At 39.3% G+C, this 20,402-nt stretch overlaps 1 protein-coding gene and 1 long non-coding RNA gene across 2 annotated transcripts in view; one reads left to right on the top strand and one right to left on the bottom strand.

Annotated features, from left to right (window-relative positions):
• Window positions 1-500: 500 nt before the first annotated feature.
• On the top strand, window positions 501-18,638 carry mtnr1ba (melatonin receptor type 1Ba). The gene is made up of 2 exons (XM_055197307.2): window positions 501-1,757; window positions 15,180-18,638. The coding sequence occupies exons 1-2, from the start codon at window positions 1,559-1,561 to the stop codon at window positions 16,046-16,048; spliced, it is 1,068 nt and encodes a 355-aa protein (XP_055053282.1). The 5' UTR covers window positions 501-1,558; the 3' UTR covers window positions 16,049-18,638.
• The window catches only part of LOC129438545 (uncharacterized), a 45,460-nt gene continuing 40,880 nt past the window's right edge, over window positions 15,823-20,402 (bottom strand). The window contains exon 6 of the long non-coding RNA XR_008642640.2: window positions 15,823-15,952. This is a non-coding gene — a long non-coding RNA (uncharacterized lncRNA). The remainder of the gene's footprint in view (window positions 15,953-20,402) is intronic.

Here is a 20,402-nt window from a genome sequence, read left to right on the forward strand (position 1 = left end):
CCTATCTGTTTTGCATGATAGAGGTAGGTTAAAGGTCATCCAATGAAATGTCTTGACATGCTAAAAAGGCTATATTTATAATTGCGTAACTTTGTGATTCCCAAACACTTCACTGGTACTGTGTTGGGCCTGTTGGAATGAAATCAGCCTACACATGTTTTATATTGCTGTCTTATGTTTGGTTGGAGGTAAAAGTATTTTAAAATTGAACAGATTGTGAATTACCAAATTATGCACATGAATACCATCTATCACTGCTATATAGTGTATTTTAAATAAAAACAAACCTCTTAATAGTCATAATTAATCATTATAATATTCAATCTCAAAAAAATTTAATTCTTCCACTTACATACAGTTGTGATATTTAATGATTTAAATAAATTAAAGTATATTATTTTACGCTAATAATTACTAGTCTTTGGGTAGTTTAATTACATTTATTTTAGTCAACAAACTGGGGTGTAATCAGTGTAAAAGCTGCGAGACGTTTAAAATCAACCGCGTGATTTATAACAGGACGCCCTCACGTGCACTTGCGCGCTCTCAGAGCAAGTTCAGACGCACGCGGGGGCTCCAAGCGCGAAAGTGCACGGGGCAGCGGTGGCGGGTGCTCGCGCACACACAGGTTTCGGGCTTGTCTGTGACAAGTCCAAGGAGCGCCGTCTCTCCAGCCGCCGTTTAATTTGAGGTGACCGAAAACTCACGCGCACCAGGCGGAAAGCGCGCTCCATCGCGACTCGCGTTGAGGCTCGCTGAGGGAATCGCTTTGAACGGAGGAAAACCCCAAATTACTGACTTGTAAATCATCATATACGTTTAATTTTCTCGTTTAACGGCAGCTCAAACGCACAACAAAAGTAGATGAATTATACACGAGTTATAACGAGTTTTTTAAACGACACTATGGTGTCAAAACCCTGTCATCCCATTCACAAAGATTACGTTCCTTGGGCGTGTATATAAAACCGGATTTGATTCTGTCGCCACCGACACTGAATTAATAAATAAGTAGGTCTGACTTGCTGGGCATACGCGAAATAACGCGTGCACGTTTGACAGGTTTTTTTTTTTGGGGGGGGGGGTCTCTATATATCTGGTAACCGCCGGAGCGTCAATGTGGTGCTGAACGCAAAAGAAGAGGAAGAATTTAAGGAGGAGTAAACGCACACCTGCGCGTTCTTTCAGGTTACCGATCAATGGGAAATACCAGAGCGCACGCCACAGGCACACATAGCTCAGAGGAGCTCGAGACCAGCACGCGCTGTCACCCTGAGTGACTTTGAAGAGCTCGCGACGTGGAGATCTTCATGAGCGGGACCATCATGAAAAAGTTGAATATATGATTCATCAGTCAGAAGAAGAAGAAGAACCGGGCGGGACGTCTGTGTTTTATATGACACGTTTATGGGGAAACAAAACCGGACACCGAGCATCCAAAAGCTGTTTGAGAATATAAGACATGTGGGCTTGTGAGTCGTTAAGGAAGATGATGATGGAAACAGCTCCGTGAGAAAAAAAAACACCGTTCTTCGTTACATGGTGAAGTTTGTTCGACATGCCCGAGAATGTCTCCATCATCAGGAACGGGTCGGATATCGGGGACGGTCGCGCGTGGGGAACCGGAGCGGGCGCGCGGCCGGTGTGGGTCGTCACGGTGCTGGCCAGCGTGCTGATCTTCACGAGCGTAGTGGATGTGCTCGGAAACGTGCTGGTCATCATCTCGGTGCTCAGAAATAGGAAACTGAGAAACGCGGGTGAGTTTACGCGCGCGCGCTATTTTTCCAACTGAAAATAAAGTGCATGATTTTTGCGTTTACAGCTGTGTGCCCATGCGTGTTTGTGCGTTAAAGGGACTGTTCACACAGTAAGGTTATTGGGTTTAAAACAGCTGAACTGAGCGCAACGCAATCAACCACGTTCCAAGACGCGCAAATAGTACTGTATGCTGGGTTGCTTCAACCCATGGCTGGGTCAGATGTGGACAATTATGTGTATAGGCTAAGGTAATGTATGTAACTCATTAATATTTTACCCAACCATTGATTTTAAACAACTCGGAGTGCACTTTTAATTTAGCTAATTACGCGTATTTCTCGAGATCCTATACAAATACGCGCAATGACCAAAGACGCGCGTGGCAGGTTAGACCACCAATGAAAAGTCGGAACTTAAAGCTCATATTAAATAGCCTCTCATATAGTGAATGTTCATCTTTAACAAGCTGGTACAGCTGTGAGACAGGATTTAGCTCGTATGACTCATGCGAGGGTCATTAATAGGCTACTGTTAAACGCTTCACGTGCCAAACTGAGAAATTTAAGAATCGAGTGCAGCTCCATTCACGCCGAATGCGACCATTCACGTGCAATATGACTTGTGCATGAATGACTGGATAAGATCACGAGGCTTTTCAGTACGATATAAAAGTGCCTTAAGTATTTTTAACGTCCAGATGACAAAACTTGGCTATTTGAACACTAATAGGTAGTTAATTCCTAATGAGTCAATTAAACACATGATCATTTTTATAAAAGCTTCTTGAAACTGCTGAACTTACCCTGCACTTTAATATTTTTCTTTTATATGATTTAATCTTTCCTTTTTTACATTTTAGTAACAGTAATGGTTTTGCTTGTTTGTCTTTCTGTGTATCCATTGTTAGGGCTGCATGATATTGAATAAAAATTAAAGTAATTAAATAACTAAACAATGCTTTAAGTTTGTGAAATTAATGTATACTTATTCAAATATTTAAACACTGAAAATCATATAAGAAACACATTTTAAATTCTTTCTGATCATTAATCATCTTTCACATATCAAAGTACAAACAAGCACTCATTATTGCAAACTATTTCGATATGCATATTGCCATATGCACATTTTCGATATTTCACCCATTTCTGTATATTATCCAGCCCTACTCATCGTCAGTGGCGGCCCGTGACTGTTTATACGAGGGGCGCAAATTCAAAATAAGTGTTCGGAGGGTCATGTGTGTTGGTCGTGTTTTCAAAGTATGTGTTTGTTGTGTCATGTTCACTATGTGCATCACGTGTTTTGTCAAAATAAGTGCCTGCTGCACATGCCTCTAGACCGTTTATGATAAAAGAGACGCTCACATTCACAAAATACACGTAAGACACTTACTTAACAGTAAACTCTGATGAGATTATGCGAGCATCTGGCAAACGCGAGCGTCTCTTTTATCATAAACCCCTTAGACGCATCTGCAGCAGGCACTTATTTTGACAAGACACGTGATGCACACAGGATCACTCGACGCGCAGAACACATATTTTGAAATTACGAACCACACACGACGGGCTACATACATGTTGTGACGAACTTCGCATCGAGCGCCCTCAATAAAAGAAGTCACCGCCTGGCACTGCTCATTGTACAAAAAGAGACAAACCCATCCGCTGTGATAAATTAATCCAGAAAATGTTTATATTTGACCAACCCAGCATTTTTTAAAGCTATTTTTATTAGCTTAAGAAACCAGACAAAGCATATTGACATTCATTCATTAATTTATCATTCATTCAAGCAAAACAACAGAGCGTTCAAAGCTTGACCTAAAATAATATATGTTTAATATACACAGTAGGCTTTGACGTTACATAACACACACAGATATCAAAGACAGTCTGCGAGCCGGAGAATAATGATGGGGCACTCCAGGCAAACTGACAGTGATATATTAACAGACATTTGAAGGCAGAAAATATGAACTCGTGAATCACAAAGTATAGACTGTTTATGAAGCATAGTTGTGTGCATGTGTTTGCTCAATTCTATAAGCATTTGTTGTTAAAACGATGTGATGACTGTGGAAATGTTTTTCTGAAATGCAATTGCATGTACTCTTGCCTGTGTGTGTTTGCAATACAAAGCGAAAATGCAAATCAATTCCAGCTTAATCCACTCCGAATAGTGATTTTACTATTTAGCACCTCATTCGATAATATTAAGGGCCATGTGGTTTCGATTTATGAATCTTCATTTGCATTTTTATACCCTGGCAGTGCTTCCATGTTTTAAGTTTATGATGTCTGGCTGGAGTATATAAAGCAGTAATAGAGATTAATTTTAGACACAAAAATAATCTGTGATTTATTCATAAAAGCCGAGACAAGCAAGAAGGTAAGACATAAGTGAAAGAATGAAAAAACAAAATAATGATATAGACAGAGAGATATTACCAAATCCCATTGTTCTTATAAATTGTCTAGAAGTGCTGATAATGTGATGTTGTTCCTGTCTTTTGTGATTTCAAAGACCGACGGGGCAAAAAATTATTAAGGTTGATGGCAGACATGGTGCGAATGCATTTGGTCTGCTGTTCAGTGGAGCACATGAAAAGCTGTCGATGGGGGTAAGACATGAAAGAGATATAGTGAGTAAACATTGATTTGAACGGCAATATCTCTAAACAGACAGGCTGTCAAAGCATTTGTTAGGGCTTTTATATGTCAGAGTTTGATATGTCGGCTATGTACTGTAATAGTCATCAGTAATGTGAAAGTGGATGAATTTCTATGCATGTCATTCTGTCTTTGGAGGTTTTTGACATTTTCTTATCTTGAAACGTGCATGTGGCATCATCCCATTACTGTATTAAAGCCATGGTCATTGCGCTAGTGTGCCTGTTTACAAGCACAACCATGCCCTAATTTAAAACACAGAGATGGCTAAAGACAGATAAAAAAACAAAGGACATTTCTGTCTTTTAATCTTTTTCCTCAAACAAACTCTATCTCCGTTAAAGTCCCAAAACTGCTGTTATATGTAGTTAATGTTAAAATTGAATCTGCTTGTGTGTGTATAACACAAGGTGACATTCAGCATCTTGTATAGAATGATGAGCTTGTGTTGTGTATAGGCATAGATGCTCAAAGGCCATGTGAGAAATGTTGTGTTTTTGTCTCGGTGTGTATATGCGTCTTTCACACTTGACTGCACCTTTCACTTTAACCGGTGGCGATTAATTTTCATTAAGGATACACCGAAGTGTTGGAGTACTGAAGTGATGACATTTTCATTCTTTTATATGCCTGCCGTGAGCTGTGTCCAGATTAACTAAGGGAGCAGATAGCAGGACCTGAAATTTGTCACGGCAGTGCTGACATTACACGCTTTTAATAATTCCTGCAAGTTTCAAGTTTCGTGTTTATGTGAAAATATCCTTTAAACATTTATTTACATGAGAATTGATCCACATTACCAAATCTAATACATACTGTTGTCCAACCCTATATCACGCAAATACGTGACTATTTCACGTATGGACCAACGTGAAAATGTCACGTTTTGCCGGTTTTGAACGTGAGCATGTCACGTTTTCTGTTTGTGTCATTTTCACGTTTTGGTTGCTCAACTTTTTTGTCCTGTTTTCAAACCATTTTCGCTTCGGTTTAGGGTTAGATTTGGTGCTTGTGTTATATGTCACTTTAAGTATTTGTCACTTTAAGTATTGGTTTATAAAAAAAAAGATACAAGACTTATTCTTTTATATTTTCTAAACTTTAACCAATTGTCGCCTGACGTTGGGGTTAGAGTTTGTTTAGGTAAGGATGTCATTTTATGCAAATCTAACCCTAAACCGAAGCGACAATGGTAAGAAATTAGGACAAAAAAGTTGAGTAACCAAAACGTGAAAGTGACACAAACAGAAAACGTGACATGCTCACGTTCAAAACCGGCAAAACGTGTCATTTTCACGTTGGTCCATATGTGAAATAGTCACGTATTTGCGTGATATTGGGTTGTGTTGTCATACTTTCAGATTTTAATTCAGAAGTGAATCAGCATCAGATGTTGACAGTTTTGTTTCACGAAATCAAAGCTCTCATTCGCTGGACTTGATATCTTTATATCTTATATGTAATCTGTTGATATCTTCAATGCATTTTAGAGCTTTAAAATCTCGTGAGAATACGTGTGTATTTTTATTTAAAGTGTGGTTGTACCATACGTACATTTACTTACGTTTTAATTCACACTGAAACATGCTAATTATTACGTATTAACAGCTTTACAGATGTACACATTTTTACATATTCCTATTTATAAATATTAAAGTCAGGGGCATTGGTGACTTTAAGACAGTTTAAGACAGAGGGGCATTAAGACAGTTTAGTCATTTATCGAATGAAATGTTCATGACTTTCAGAGAATTGCATAATATTAAACGAGAAAACACATTAAAACGAAAAAATTAATAACATTTAACCATTTTGTAATATTTTGTTTGTTTGCCATAACACACAAAAGGCGTTTTCTCCTATGCAACAATAATTACACCAAAGCACAACATAAATGTTAAGTTAATTTTATAAAGATATGTGTGTGTGTATGTATATTCATTCGCTATAATCCACATTTAAAAGGGACAGAGAATAAAAAAACATTTTTACCTTGTCTTTGCTGAATAATGGTAGTCTACCCGCATTCACGAGCATACAAAAAGTGCTAGACATGCTAAACATCTCAGTCTCTTAAAAATTCCTCTTTTAGAAATGTCAGCCAGAAACCAGCCCAATCTGAAAAACTGATGCTTATGACATCACAGGCATCTAACTGCCCTTCCACTTTAAAATAATTGGCTACATTTTTTGAGTGGCAGCAAAGTCAGCCAATCAGTAATGAGATTACAAGTAGGGGGAGCCAAATAGGTGCAAAACCACTTGTTTAAAATCGCCCACCCTAATAGAGCTATCTGAGAGAGGTTTTTAGGAAGCTTCTAAGGCATTACAGACCCAAACAAAAAAAATTGTCGACATGTCACATCACAGAACAATGATAAATACCCCGTTCAATCATTCTATGTCACCTTTAAAATTCATATGGTTGCAAGGAACAGATCCAAATTTAGCCCTTTATCCAGCGATCTTGAAGCCTCCAGGGGCCCCATTTATAAAATGCTGCATAGAAACCATCCTACATTTGATCTTGCGATCATTTATCAAAAATGCATACGTGTGATTCATAACGAACGAACGTACGCACAGAAAATGCACATACCCCTTTCTTTCAGATGTGAAACATATAAATCTCAAATGATCTTGAACTTCTGCGCAGCTGAGCAGTTTCAGATCTCCGCCTTTAAATGATGCCTAATTAATGTTACTGACATATAAAAGAGTGTCTGTCAATGTTTAAACCCTTTACGAGCAGCAAGAATGGCAAAAACTTGCAGCAATCGGACAAGCAAAAGTGCGTACGTCTGCTCAGACCCTGATGTGGCGCAAAGCATTTATCCACGTCAAAGACAGTTTTTTTTATAAAAAAAGACTTTACGATCAAATCTGTGCGTATGCAGAATAAGGCCCTAGTTCTCAGCACTGTGGGTCATGTGTGCTATAAAAAAGATGCTATTAAAAATACATTAAATTTTTTACATTTTTGTATAAAAAGGGTTTGGGTTTAGGGTAAGGTTTGGGGCTGGGTGGTAACATTATCGATAAAATGGTTAAAATTGCTGGAAATTATACAGCAATCTTTATGGTATACATTTTGTAGTAATAATGGTAGGATTAAATGTTGCAAATACGTCTACTTTGTACGCTTTAGCATCTATTTAAACATACAAAAATATGTTTTGTGTTTTTGAAAGTTGCGTATTAATACTACGTATTAAAGGGGGGTGCATGATTTTTCGGGCCAAGTACCAAAACACACTTGTAGCCAATCAGTAGTAAGGGGCGTGTCTACTAACCGACATCGTTGCCTGGGTTGCGTATGTGTGGGACAGGCCTATCAAAAGCAGGTCTAGATTCTATTGGGGTAGGGGCGTGTTTGTTTTGGTGATTTCAAATATCAACATTGACTTTCAGAGATCGTGTACCCCGCCTTTAACAGTGAAACCAGGCTGTTGACACAACTACGTTAAACATTAAGAATGGCAAATTCTCATATGTATCGTTTGTAAACCATTTTATAAATTTAAATAGCACAAATCTATCTTCAAGATCTTCGTGTAGAGTATTACATACTGTACAACTTGTTTACTGGAAGATTTGAAAGCATTATTATTTATAAAACAGGTTTGCCTGCGTCCCAAATGGCGCACTTCATTTGGACTTGTGAAAGACTGTAGGGTGTCCGATTTGTTATTTCAGGTTTCAGAAGGGTGCTCATGGGTGCCCCCTTTTCTGTTGATGTGTGCCCTTGATGCACACTTTTAAAAACTTAAACAATGTTTTATGTCTGCAATTTATTAAGAAATCACCAGGACCTTTGTTTATTCTGTGCATGCTACGTCTTTAGCTTGCTACAACATGAAAATGCTTTTAACATTGGGGTCAAAATTTCAGTATTTATCAGTATCTGCAGATGTCATTTTAAGTAATGATGCGGTATTGGCAAAGAAATTTTGTATTGTGCATCTTTAGTATCAACCTTTTATTTTCATAGAATAGCATCAGATGGAGAGGTCAGAGTTCAGAGCTATACGCATTGGGTGGATTCGAAAACCGTAGAGGTCGAAGTGGTAAAGGTCATTCAAAACTGGCATCAGTGTCACTGCAGACTGTCAACGTCAGCAACGCACAATGTAATGTGACCTATAGAGCTGACAAAGACAAAAATTGTCTGTTCTGCATTTGTGTGTATGTGTGAGGCCGGAGTAATTATTTTACCCTTTACACAAACCCACATTCACACCCACTAAAATTTCCTCTGATACAGGATTATTGATGCCAAGAGATTACAAGTCACCTGGGATTTTGTTGCTATAACACGAGGCACTTTATACTCCCATTTATTTATCTTAAACACACACAGTAAGGTAGGTGAAGAAGAGACGTGCTATTGTGGCAGAGCACTCAGTTTTTACCCTATGAAAGAATGATTGAGTTAGTGAAGACCTTGTTAGTGTAGGGTCATTAGAGATTTAATTAGCGCTCATGTTGACTAAGCACTACACTTCATTGCTGTCATTAAGTGTGTGTTGTTGTGCGTGCATGCTTCTTTGTTATGTTACTGTTAATTAAAAGCTTTGTAAGTGTATGGTTTGCATGAGATGGGATGACCCTGAGGAAGACTGTGCTCAGAGGTCCTTTCATAACTCAGGAGACTCGAGATCATGACATGCTTTATAAAGTGATTTCATTGTCTTGGGTCCATTTACAACATTAGTAGTTTTTTGCACAACCAAAACAAAATTTGCACTCAAAAATGCTCTGAATAAAACTTTTTTATAGTATAATCAAATCTAATTTGTCAAAAGACCATTTTTATTACTCATGATCCTTTTAATACAGTTTTCAATTAGGTCTTATTTAACCTTAAGCTGGCCCTTGGCTGGCGTATGTTTTTAATTGTATGCAATAATAGCGCCATGCTTTTCGAAAACGGCAGCAGTCGGCCACTTTTGTCCACGCTTAGTGCCGGCACTCTGCGTTTTTTCCGCGCTCATCGCTGAATGCCAAGAGTTCCAAAAATTTCAACTTTGGGTGAACAGCTTAGCTTGTCAATGTCACTTCACTTCATATCACAGTGGAGGGGCGGGACAAATATCACAACAACCAACCAGCGCATTGTTCAACGATTGATAAACAAAGCAGAAGTACCACAGCACCAAAGCGCTCAGTTAAAAAAGCTGGCAAGGGCCTACAGTTGGCATCTGCCTGCCGCTTTCAGCCGCGTTTAAACGCTTTGGTGTACACGGCCCCTTAAGGGTCAACGACAACCATGGCTGTGCGCTATGTTGGATTTCTTCTCAAAGCAACAGCAGTTACATTTCAAAATACCCCATAATTTATGGTCATACATATGCTGTGTATAGATATAGAGGCGGTTTCCCAGACGGGGCTTAAGTCTAGTCCCGGAAAAATGCATTGTTTTAACTGAAAACAGCTTGCACTGGCATATCTTAAAGAGCCCCTATTGTTCGATTCATGTTTTTACATTTCCTTTGGTGTGTAAGTGTGTATTAGTACATGTTAACGATATGCAGAAGGTACAAACCCAAAAATAAACGATGACGCGAGTTATCATCTCCGACGTAAATCTCTTTTCTTCGAACAAACACATGGATTGTAGTCAACAGTTTACTTCCTGGGATTGGTGATGTAGACAAGACCGACATTATCATAATTCATCGACATTATCATAAATCAGACTCACAGCCTGTAAGTTAAAGGCGCTCTAAGCGAATCTGCGAGACGTCACTTTTTGTTGATGTTTGAACTGTTTTCAAACAAACGGAGCGTAGCAAACTCCTTCCGTGCTTTTATGAACCTGCCCAACCCCCAAATCCTTCTTGTCCTTTACTGGCTGGAACACTTTGTTATGTTTCGTGGCGCTGGGTTTGGCCACTGTGTTTTATTGCAGTTTGTGGAGCCTGGGCTGTCTGAGATCGCATTTTTTTACAGTTTGCAGCAAACAGATAGTGAGGAGATGTTTGCTGTATGTAACAAAAAATGTTTTATGGTCTAAAACGCGTGAATTCGCTTAGAGCACCTTTAACACCTGTATTGCATTGTGAATGAGTCTTTCAAACATGGTAAGGAGCATAATGTTTCCGGCTGAGGTCAGAGTTATTCAGGCCAATCACAACGTACAGATTAGCTGGCCAATCAGGGACACAGAGCTTTTCAAATCCGTGCGTTTCAGGAAGAGAGCGAAATCTGCAGCTACAAAAATGTACGGTACATGGAAAATATGTTTTTTAGCCATAAACCACACAAACACATTGTATTATTCCAAATACAGAAAACAACGTTGTTTTTAGCAATGAAATTGATGCTCTTTAAAATATATCAGTGCCATTGTTTTATCTCAATACACTGTACACATTTTTGCTGTAGTTATGCAGCTGTTTTCCAGTAACTTACATTTACACGGGTCGTAAGCGTTAACGCTTCCCATTTACTTTTAATGGGTGACGTCATGTGTTGCCGAACTGAATTGTGTATCCGTCGAGCCGTGTCAGTGGCGTTGCTTGCGTCAGCTCAACTTTTCAAGCGGCAACGCGTGCGTCAGCTAATCAGATCGCCTTATGCAAATAACCTATGCAGAGCCAGCCAATTACGTTTATGGAAGACCGGAGCATGTGTTGCGGCCACTGTAATTGGCTATGCTTCAGACAAGCCTTCCGTCAAGCGTTAACGCTTTCCCCCCGTGTGAACGTACGTTACTGTAGATATAAATTTACGTTATTTACTGGCAAAAAGTAAAATAAAACAGACTCATGCACAATGTTCTGGGAATCAGAAATCCCCATCAACCTTTTTCTGTTATTTGCATGAGGCTGGTATTTTAGTTTTATTCTGTAAAGATAAAGACTTATTGTTTAATATTCATTTGAATCTATACAGTAAGTTACTGGCTTAATCTAAACCCTGTCCAGGAAACTGCCCCATAAACTTTGGGGCAGTTTTTCTGGACAGGGCTTATTCTAAAAAGCATGTTTTAACTGCCTTAATTTTCAAACATCCTGCACTGATATATCCTAACATATATCAGTGCCATTGTTTTGTGTCAGCTGCGAGGCACACTGCCAAGTCGCAGGAAAGTGAACGGGTATGAAAGTCACAGTGGAGGGCCGCGACTGATGCCACGGGCGTGTGTACAAAACCTGTCATGAGAGAGAGGTACTGTAGTGAAAAACGCACTGTGCAAATCTATTTGTAGCTGTCAATTTTGATATTGTAGCGAGCAATCAAACACTGCATACACAAAGCAGATAGCTACTGTATACAGATATAAATTCAATCCCAAGTTAATTTAAATGCTATGAAATGATGCATGTATTCTAAATACTTTGTGTTTGTTTATTCATTTCAGACGTCTTGCACTTTTGAAACTTGGATGAATAGTCATTAAAAGTTTAACATCACTTGCATGACGACTTCTGCAGTCAGCGTGTCATCTGCCCACGATCTGTTCAACTATGATTTGAAACAAAATAAAAAATGTAACTTGTATCTTGTGTGTGTTGTGGTTTAGATATATATATATGGACTAGTTTCTGATCAATAGATTACACCTAATTTCTCTCTTAATAGGACTTTCGACAATCCAATTAAACGCGTCCAGCTCTAGAGATACTTTACTTTCCTTTTAATCTTCTAGTGAGAAAAGAGTGAAAAGAGGCAAGGTGAAATGAAGTGTAAGCCAGAGGAAAACAGGATCAGAATACGCCTACAGAAATCGACAGCAGACACTGACAGACCCAAAAGACAAAATGAGGAGAGAAATAATTAATGATGGATGAGGAACGTTCATCTTAAATGGTCTTTTATGTGTAGACCTGAATTTTTATTGTATTGAATGCAATTTTCAGCTTAGATGTTTGGGCTGTGTTTTGATGGCTATTAGATGTCTTTAAAATGCAAAATTGCTTGCAGGGTATGTTTCGAGGACTAAATTTACTAAGCAATAAAATGGAAATACAACCTGATTGAACAAACCAACACACAAACACATGCAGACCTAACATGCACTGGTAAACTAGCCACAAACACGCAAGCATATCCTCTGTAGAGGTGAACTCCGGTGTACTACACTCCGTCTAATGGCTTGGAACTTGATGTGAACCCACCGGTGTCCTTACACACAAGTGATGTGAAGACTGCAGTTAATTTTTTCTTTTTTATCATTTATTGGACTCGTGTGTATGTGTGGGCCTTACTGATTTTGCCACATCATTTTTGACCAGCTGACTGATTGGTCAATGATTGGTTGGTTGCTTTTATTTTTAAAAGCAGTAGACCCCGGGGCAAACGTTTCTGTACCGGATTAGCAGACTTCGGACCAGATCAGGGGCCACATTTATAAAATGCTGCCTAGAAAACATCCTAAATTTGATCTTACAATAATTTCTCAAAAGCGCGCATATGTGATATATAAAAACGAATGTACACATAGAAAACATGCGTACGCCTCACTTCAGACGTGAAATCTATAAATCGCAAATGAGCTGGGAATTGCGCACAGCTGAACAGTTGCAGATTTCCACCTTTAAATGACACCTAATTAATGTCATTGACAAAAGACAACGTTTTTATAAATAAGGACTTTGCCGTGGATTTTTGCGTATGCACACCTTACGATCAAATTTGTGCATATGCACACTTTATAAATGAGGCCCCAAATCCGTACCGGAGCTCACGACTTTGGACTAGATCAAGGGCCTCGTTTAGAAAATGCTGTGTAGAAAACGTCCTAAATTGTATCTTACAATCATTTCTAAAAAGCGCACACGTGATTCATTAAACGAATGTACACATAAAAAAAAATGCTCGTACGCCTCACTTTAGACATGAAATCTATAAATCGCAAATGAGCTTGAAATGTGCGCAACTGACCGGTTGCAGATTTCCACCTTTAAATGACGCCTAATTAATGTCATTGACATATAAAAGATCACCTGTCAATGTTTAAATCATTTTCGAGCAGCAAGAATGGCTTATTTCCCAAAAACCTGCAGGAATCGGACAAGCAAAAGTGCGTACGTCTGCCCAGACCCTGACGTGGCGCTAAGCACTTTTCCACGTCAAAAGACGAAGTTTTTATAAATATGGACTTTGCCGTCGATTTCTGCGTACGCATACTTTACGATCAAATTTGTGCGTATGCACTCTTTATAAAGGAGGCCCCAGATCCGTACCGGAGCTGATGACTTCGACCTAGATCAAGGGCCTCGTTTAAAACGTCCTAAATTGTATCTTACAATCATTTCTAAAAAGGGCACACGTGATTCATAAAACGAATGTACGCGTAAAAAAATGCACATACGCCTCACTTCAGACATGAAATCTATAAATCGCAAATGAGCTTAAAATTTTGCGCTGCTGAACAGTTGCAGATTTTCACCTTTAAACGACGCCTAATTAATGTCATTGACAAATAAAAGATCACCTGTCAATGTTTAAATCATTTTCAAGTAGCAAGAATGGCTTATTATCCAAAAACCTGCAGGAATCGGACAAGCAAAAGTGCGTACATCTGCTTAGACCCTGACATGGCGCTAAACACTTTTCCACGTCAAAAGACGAAGGTTTTATAAATATGGACTTTGCCGTGGATTTTTGCGTATGCACACTTTACGATCAAATTTGACGACTACGGACTAGATCAACCCTTGTTTAGAAAATGCTGTGTAGAAAACGTCCTAAACTGTATCTTACAATCATTTCTAAAAAGTGCACACGTGATTTATAAAATGAATGTACAAATAAAAAAATTTGCGTACGCCTCACTTCAGACATGAAATCTATAAATCGCAACTGAGCTTGAAATTGTGCGCAGCTGAACAGTTGCCGATTTCCGCCTTTAAATGACACCTACTGTAATTAATGTCATTGACATATAAAAGATCACCTGTCAATGTTTAAATCATTTTCGAGTAGCAAGAATGGCTTATTTTCCAAAAGTCGGTACATCTGCTCAGACACTGATGTGGCACTAAACACTTTACCACATCAAAGACAGTTTTTATAAATATGGACTTTGCCGTGGATTTCTGCGTACGCACACTTTACGATCAAATCTGTGCGTACACACAATTTATAAATGAGGCCCCAGATCCGTACCGGAGTTGCCGACTTCGGACCGGATCAACGGCCTCATTTATCAAATGCTGCGTAGAAAACGTCCTAAATTTGATCTTACAATCATTCCTCAAAAGCGCGCACGTGTGATTTATAAAATGAATATAAGCATAGAAAACGCGCGTACGCCTCACTTTCAGACATGAAATCTATAAATCGCAAATGAGCTTAAAATTGCGTGCAGCTGAACAGTGGCAGATTTCCGCCTTTAAACGATGCCTAATTAACATATAAAAGAGCATTTGTAAATGTTTAAATCCTTTTCCAGCAGCAAGAACGGCTTATATTTTCAAGAACCTGCAGCAATCGGACGAGCAAAAGTGCGTAGTCTACTCAGACCCTGACGTGGCGCTAAGCATTTTTCCACGATCAAATTTGTGCGTACGCACGCTTTATAAATGAGGCCCCTGCGGTGCAGATCCACCCCGGAGTCTATTGCTATCTTAACTGAAGTCGTGGTAATTTGTGTAAAACTGGAATTGTCAATATCATTTTAATGTGTAATTACGAGTTTGGCAAAGTAACGTTTCTTTCCACTTCAGAAACGTAACATGAATGCACCAAATTATTTATTTTATGCTGTTGTTTGACTTTTCTTTGTGTGTCCTGCAGGTAATGCGTTTGTCGTGAGCCTGGCTTTCGCTGACCTGCTAGTGGTTTGCTATCCATACCCATTGGTTTTGCATGCCATGCTGGATGCTGGCTGGTTGCCGGGGGAAATGGAGTGCAAGGTGAGCGGATTCCTGATGGGAGCGAGCGTCATCGGTTCCATATTCAACATCACCGCGATAGCCATCAACCGCTACTGCTTCATTTGTCAAACCAACACCTACGAGAGAGTCTACGGCCGGGCGGGAACCCTGGCACTGCTGATGCTGGTCTGGGTCTTTACCGCCATTGCGATCCTCCCAAACCTGGCCCTGGGCTCACTGACGTATGACCCTCGCGTTTATTCGTGCACCTTTAGTCAGACGACGAGTGCGAGTTACACTATAGCCGTGGTGACCGTGCATTTTCTGCTTCCCATCGGCGTGGTTACGTTCTGCTATCTGAGGATTTGGGTGCTGGTGCTGCGCGTAAGGAGGCGAGTCACCAGCGACGTCAAGCCGCGGCTGCGTCCGAGTGAGCTGCGACACTTCCTAACCATGTTCGTCGTGTTCGTGCTGTTCGCCGTCTGCTGGGCGCCGTTGAATTTGATCGGCCTGGCTGTAGCGGTGGACCCGCCCCGTGTTGCACCCTTGGTCCCCGATTGGCTGTTTGTGGTGAGTTATTTCATGGCGTATTTTAACTCCTGTCTGAACGCCGTGGTATACGGACTGCTCAATCAGAACTTCCGCAGGGAATACCGCAGAATACTTCTGTCAGTTTGTAGCCCACGCCTCTTCCTGCAGGAGACATCAAGGGGCGGGACTGAGCGCAGCAACAGACATTCACCTGGTGTCAACAACAACAATGACCAGCCTAAGGCTAACACAATATAACTTGGTCACAATGCGTTTAATTGTTAAAATATACGCAAGAATGCTGCAAATGATTTTAAACTTAGTACACTAATGTTTTGAAAATGTTTTTTACTACTCACTTTACATATTACTGTGTGCAAAAAAATACCTCATTTGTTGGAAATCCATAAAATAATAATCCTCAGTGATCGAAAAATTAATTACATCTCATGAGTGTTACAGTCACTTTGAGTTAATGCATGCTAATGGGTGCATCCCAATTCAAAGGCTGGATCCTTCGAAAGTCACAGACTTTGAAGGTGGGAACCGATGCAGCCTCTCAAGTCCACAAAGCGAACTAAAATGAGACTTCTAGCCTTCGTTGGAAGTTACATCACCTGCTGTTCCGGCCCAGCGAGCCTGTCATTGGGACACAACAGCAGAGACGTTTCAAACTTTAAATAATAAATATGAAGCCAAGAAATGTATTCACGCTGCAAGTCTAGCATGGAAACTATGGACCTTTTTTCCCCTGAAATAGGGAACCAATTACAGAACAGGGAGGGGGCAGCAAGACGATGACGACATCTATGCGACACACAGATTGGCTATGAGCTACGTACAGACGCATTTGATAGACATTTGTAGCACCCAATAAACGGCATAGAGAACCAATCACAGAACGGGGAGGGGGCAGCAAGACCATGACGACGTCTATGCGACACACCGATTGGCTATGAGCTACGTACAGACACATTTGATAGACATTCGTAGCACCCAATAAACGGCATAGAGAACCAATCACAGAACGGGGAGGAGGCAGCAAGACGATGACGACGTCTATGCGACACACCGATTGGCTATGAGCTACGTACAGACACATTTGATAGACATTCCTAGCACCCAATAAACGGCATAGAGAACCAATCACAGAACGGGGAGGAGGCAGCAAGACCATGACGACGTCTATGCGACACATCGATTTGCTATGAGCTACCTACAGACGCATTTGATAGACATTTGTAGCGCCCAATAAACTGCTCTGGGCATTCATAAACCACTCCTCAAATACGAGAAAATGAACATGTGGTTCTTCACGTCTTATTCTCTATGAGACTGATCTGGTGTTAGCCAGGCTAGCAGATTAAACTTCCCAACAATATATCAAATTTAACAACCTTAAACTTGTTCGGCACAGTGAATTTATTGGCCTTCGAATACGGCCTTTGGAGGATGCAGCCTTCGAATTGGGATGCATCCAATGATTCAGAGCAATGCAATAAGTCATGACTAGAGGAGAGGTGCTTAAGAAAGATATAATTTTTAACCCACACAGTGCAGAAGATCAGCAGTATTCCTCTCCAAGCATCTACCCTGTAAGACCTGCTCTTCCCTTACCGTCAGAGATAGTTTTCTCAAACCATCCATAAATACACACCTAACAGTTCTCAAGAGAAATTGCAAGTGCTTCCCTAAAGCTAAAACTATGCTTACAGTTTTTCTTTGACCATTTAGCACTGTAAATTATTTCCCAGAGCTCCAATTTCATTAGCACTTTTGGCATTGTAAGTACACTACATCCTTCCCTTGTCCTATGCAACCAATTCATTAAACTCAACAGAGAAATAGCAGGGCTCCCTTAGGTTTGCAGCAAAGGTTTCTCCCAAAACACTGCAGCAACGTTCCTGTGAGACTCCCCTATTGCTATGCAAACTCAATATGAGCACTCCCACAGCTGCACTTAAGAAAACACTGTGGCATTCTTAGTATAACGTTCCCATAACATTCCTCGGAGAGGTCTGCAGGTGCAGCCCCGTGGGAATATGCCAAATTACTACAAGCATACGCATTATTGTCTGTGGGTTTATAAAACACCATATGCTCTGAATGTGCACCAGCAGAACACATCTGTGAATGTGTTGCGACAAACAATTTACTTAAATTATGAAAATTGCAGTAATTTTAGCCTAAACGATTGAATGATGGATGCATGGGTTTAGCATTTGAGCCATAAAAGAGTGAAACTGATTATCACAGATTAATTACATGAAACATTTTCAGTGTCGAGTTTGATATTTTAATGTGAAAATAGACTACATCCTTTCTAAAAAAACAAAAATGCTGGGTTATTTTCAACCCTGTGTTGGGTCAAAAGGGACAAACCCTTTTGGGATGTGATATGTGACCCTGGACCACAAATCCAGTCTTAAGTAGCACAGGTATATTTGTAGTAATAGGCAAAAATACATTGCATGGATCATCACTTTTTCTTTTATGCCAAAAATCATCAGGATATTAAGTACAGATCTTATTTCATGAAGATATTTTGTAAATTTCCGATTGTAATTATATCACAACTCTTATTTTTGTGAGTGGATGCTGGACTTCATTTGAACAACTTTAAAGGGTATTGTTTTAATATTTGGCACCCTCCGATTCCAGATTTTATAAATGTGGCAAAATATTGTACTATCCCAACAAACCATAAATAAATGTATGCTTATTTATTAAGCTTTTAGATGATGTATAATAGTGATCGGGTCGTATGATAACCCACAGGTCCCATGGGTAATTTGCATGTCGGGTTGTGGTGAGGAAAGAAATTGTCACTTTGCGGCGGGTCATTAAAAACTAAATAGGAAGGTATTTATAGGAATACAAACGCTGCTTTGTAAATGTTACAATTTTTATTATTATCCTATATTGTTATGTAGTGCTGCAACGGATCGGAGTTGATCCGTACGGATCACAACCCATGGTTCGGCTCGCATGTGATTCGCAAATTAATACGTAAATTTAAATAGGGAAAGTTTATCATTTGAACGTGTTTCAAAGGTTTAAATTTTAACATTCAAGTGATTTTAAACAATTTACCCACAAAAAGGCGCTAAAATGAGCGGTTTACTTTACGCACAAACGCACGTGCAGTTGAATGTGTCCGGTCCAGCTCCAGTCAGACGTGATTGATGATCCCTATGCCCTTTAAAGATCAGAACTCTTGAAGTGTAAACTTTAGAGAGTTGCGTCACTGTGTATCATACTGTAGTGTATTAAAATACATTTGTCGAATACAGCAATGAAGAACAACGTAACAATTTTATGTGGGACAACTGTTTATGTTGTGCTGTTTGTAATTCACCCTCTGTCTGTGTGTGCGCACGCGTAAGGGCGCTAAGTAGTGCACACACGGAGAGATGCGTTTCAAAAAGCAAGCAAACATAAAATCTTTCTGTTCTTGACAGGGCACATACTAACAAAATGATCTCCAAAGTATGCTTTTTCTAATAAAAACATTTGTTTATGTCTACAGTGTGTGTATAGATTAGAAGCAGAAACCAGTCTGTGCCTATTTGGTCTTAAAGAGACAGTAACCTCAATAAACCTACTCAAGTCTGTGCCATTAATGTTAATCAAACAACCCAAGACAAAGAGAAAATTACTTCTGTAACTCTAAAAATAATAATTATATTTAATTTAAACAATAAAGATTTTAAAGTTATTATTTACCGTGAGTTTTGTGATTCGTTGCACCCCTATTTATTAATATGACATGAGGTTTCTATGGTTTATAGGCGTATGTTTTTGCCAGTGTACAGGATGATGATATCTAATGGTTTCCATGCAGTTTTAGGCTGAAATAAAGCCTGTTTTCATTTACATTACAATAACTAGTATGTCTATTTAATGGGCAGGTGCGGTGGTAAAAATAGATAGAGTGGTGTGGAGTGGCCTGGGTCGTGCCAAATAATTTTATAAAAACAGGACCCGCAGGTTGGAAAAAACCCTGACCTGAGCATCACTAATGTATAAATCTCAATTTCCAAAATGACCGTTATGGTTTTGTGGTCCAGAGTCACATTTAACCCAAATTGAAACATTTACTGGGTTAATTTTAAGAAAATAACCCAGCATTTTGGTCACTTCATTCTGATGTTTAATCATAGATGTTACTTAAATAATATTTTTTTTGTGTTTTTCAAGTGCATAAACAAAGTAATCATTTCTTTTTGTTCTTCCACTGAATGTTATCATACTGTGTGTCTTTAAAATTGGCATCAATGCCTTACTTATTTTCATTTATTTCTGACGTTTTTTTACACCTTCTGCTTTTGTCTGTGCAGGTTAATTCTTTCATAATGAATCTCCACAACCTGTTCTCACCTCAGAAAAACGTTCTTGTTTAATGTTATTCATAGTCGGAAAAGTTTCGAGTTATTTATGTTTTCCCTCATTACAGATGTATTTAACCTTCATTGGACTTATGTGTGTGTGTGCGTGCGTGCGTGTGTGTGCGTTGAACTGTGAGCTTAATAAGCCTCAAATTTAAAAAAAAATCTACAGTCTGCCAAAAAATACAAGGTTTACTTTGATAAACTAAACTCATTTTTCACTT

The sequence above is a fragment of the Misgurnus anguillicaudatus genome, chromosome 24 (assembly GCF_027580225.2).
Source record: "Misgurnus anguillicaudatus chromosome 24, ASM2758022v2, whole genome shotgun sequence".
NCBI classification, from domain to species: Eukaryota; Metazoa; Chordata; class Actinopteri; order Cypriniformes; family Cobitidae; genus Misgurnus; species Misgurnus anguillicaudatus.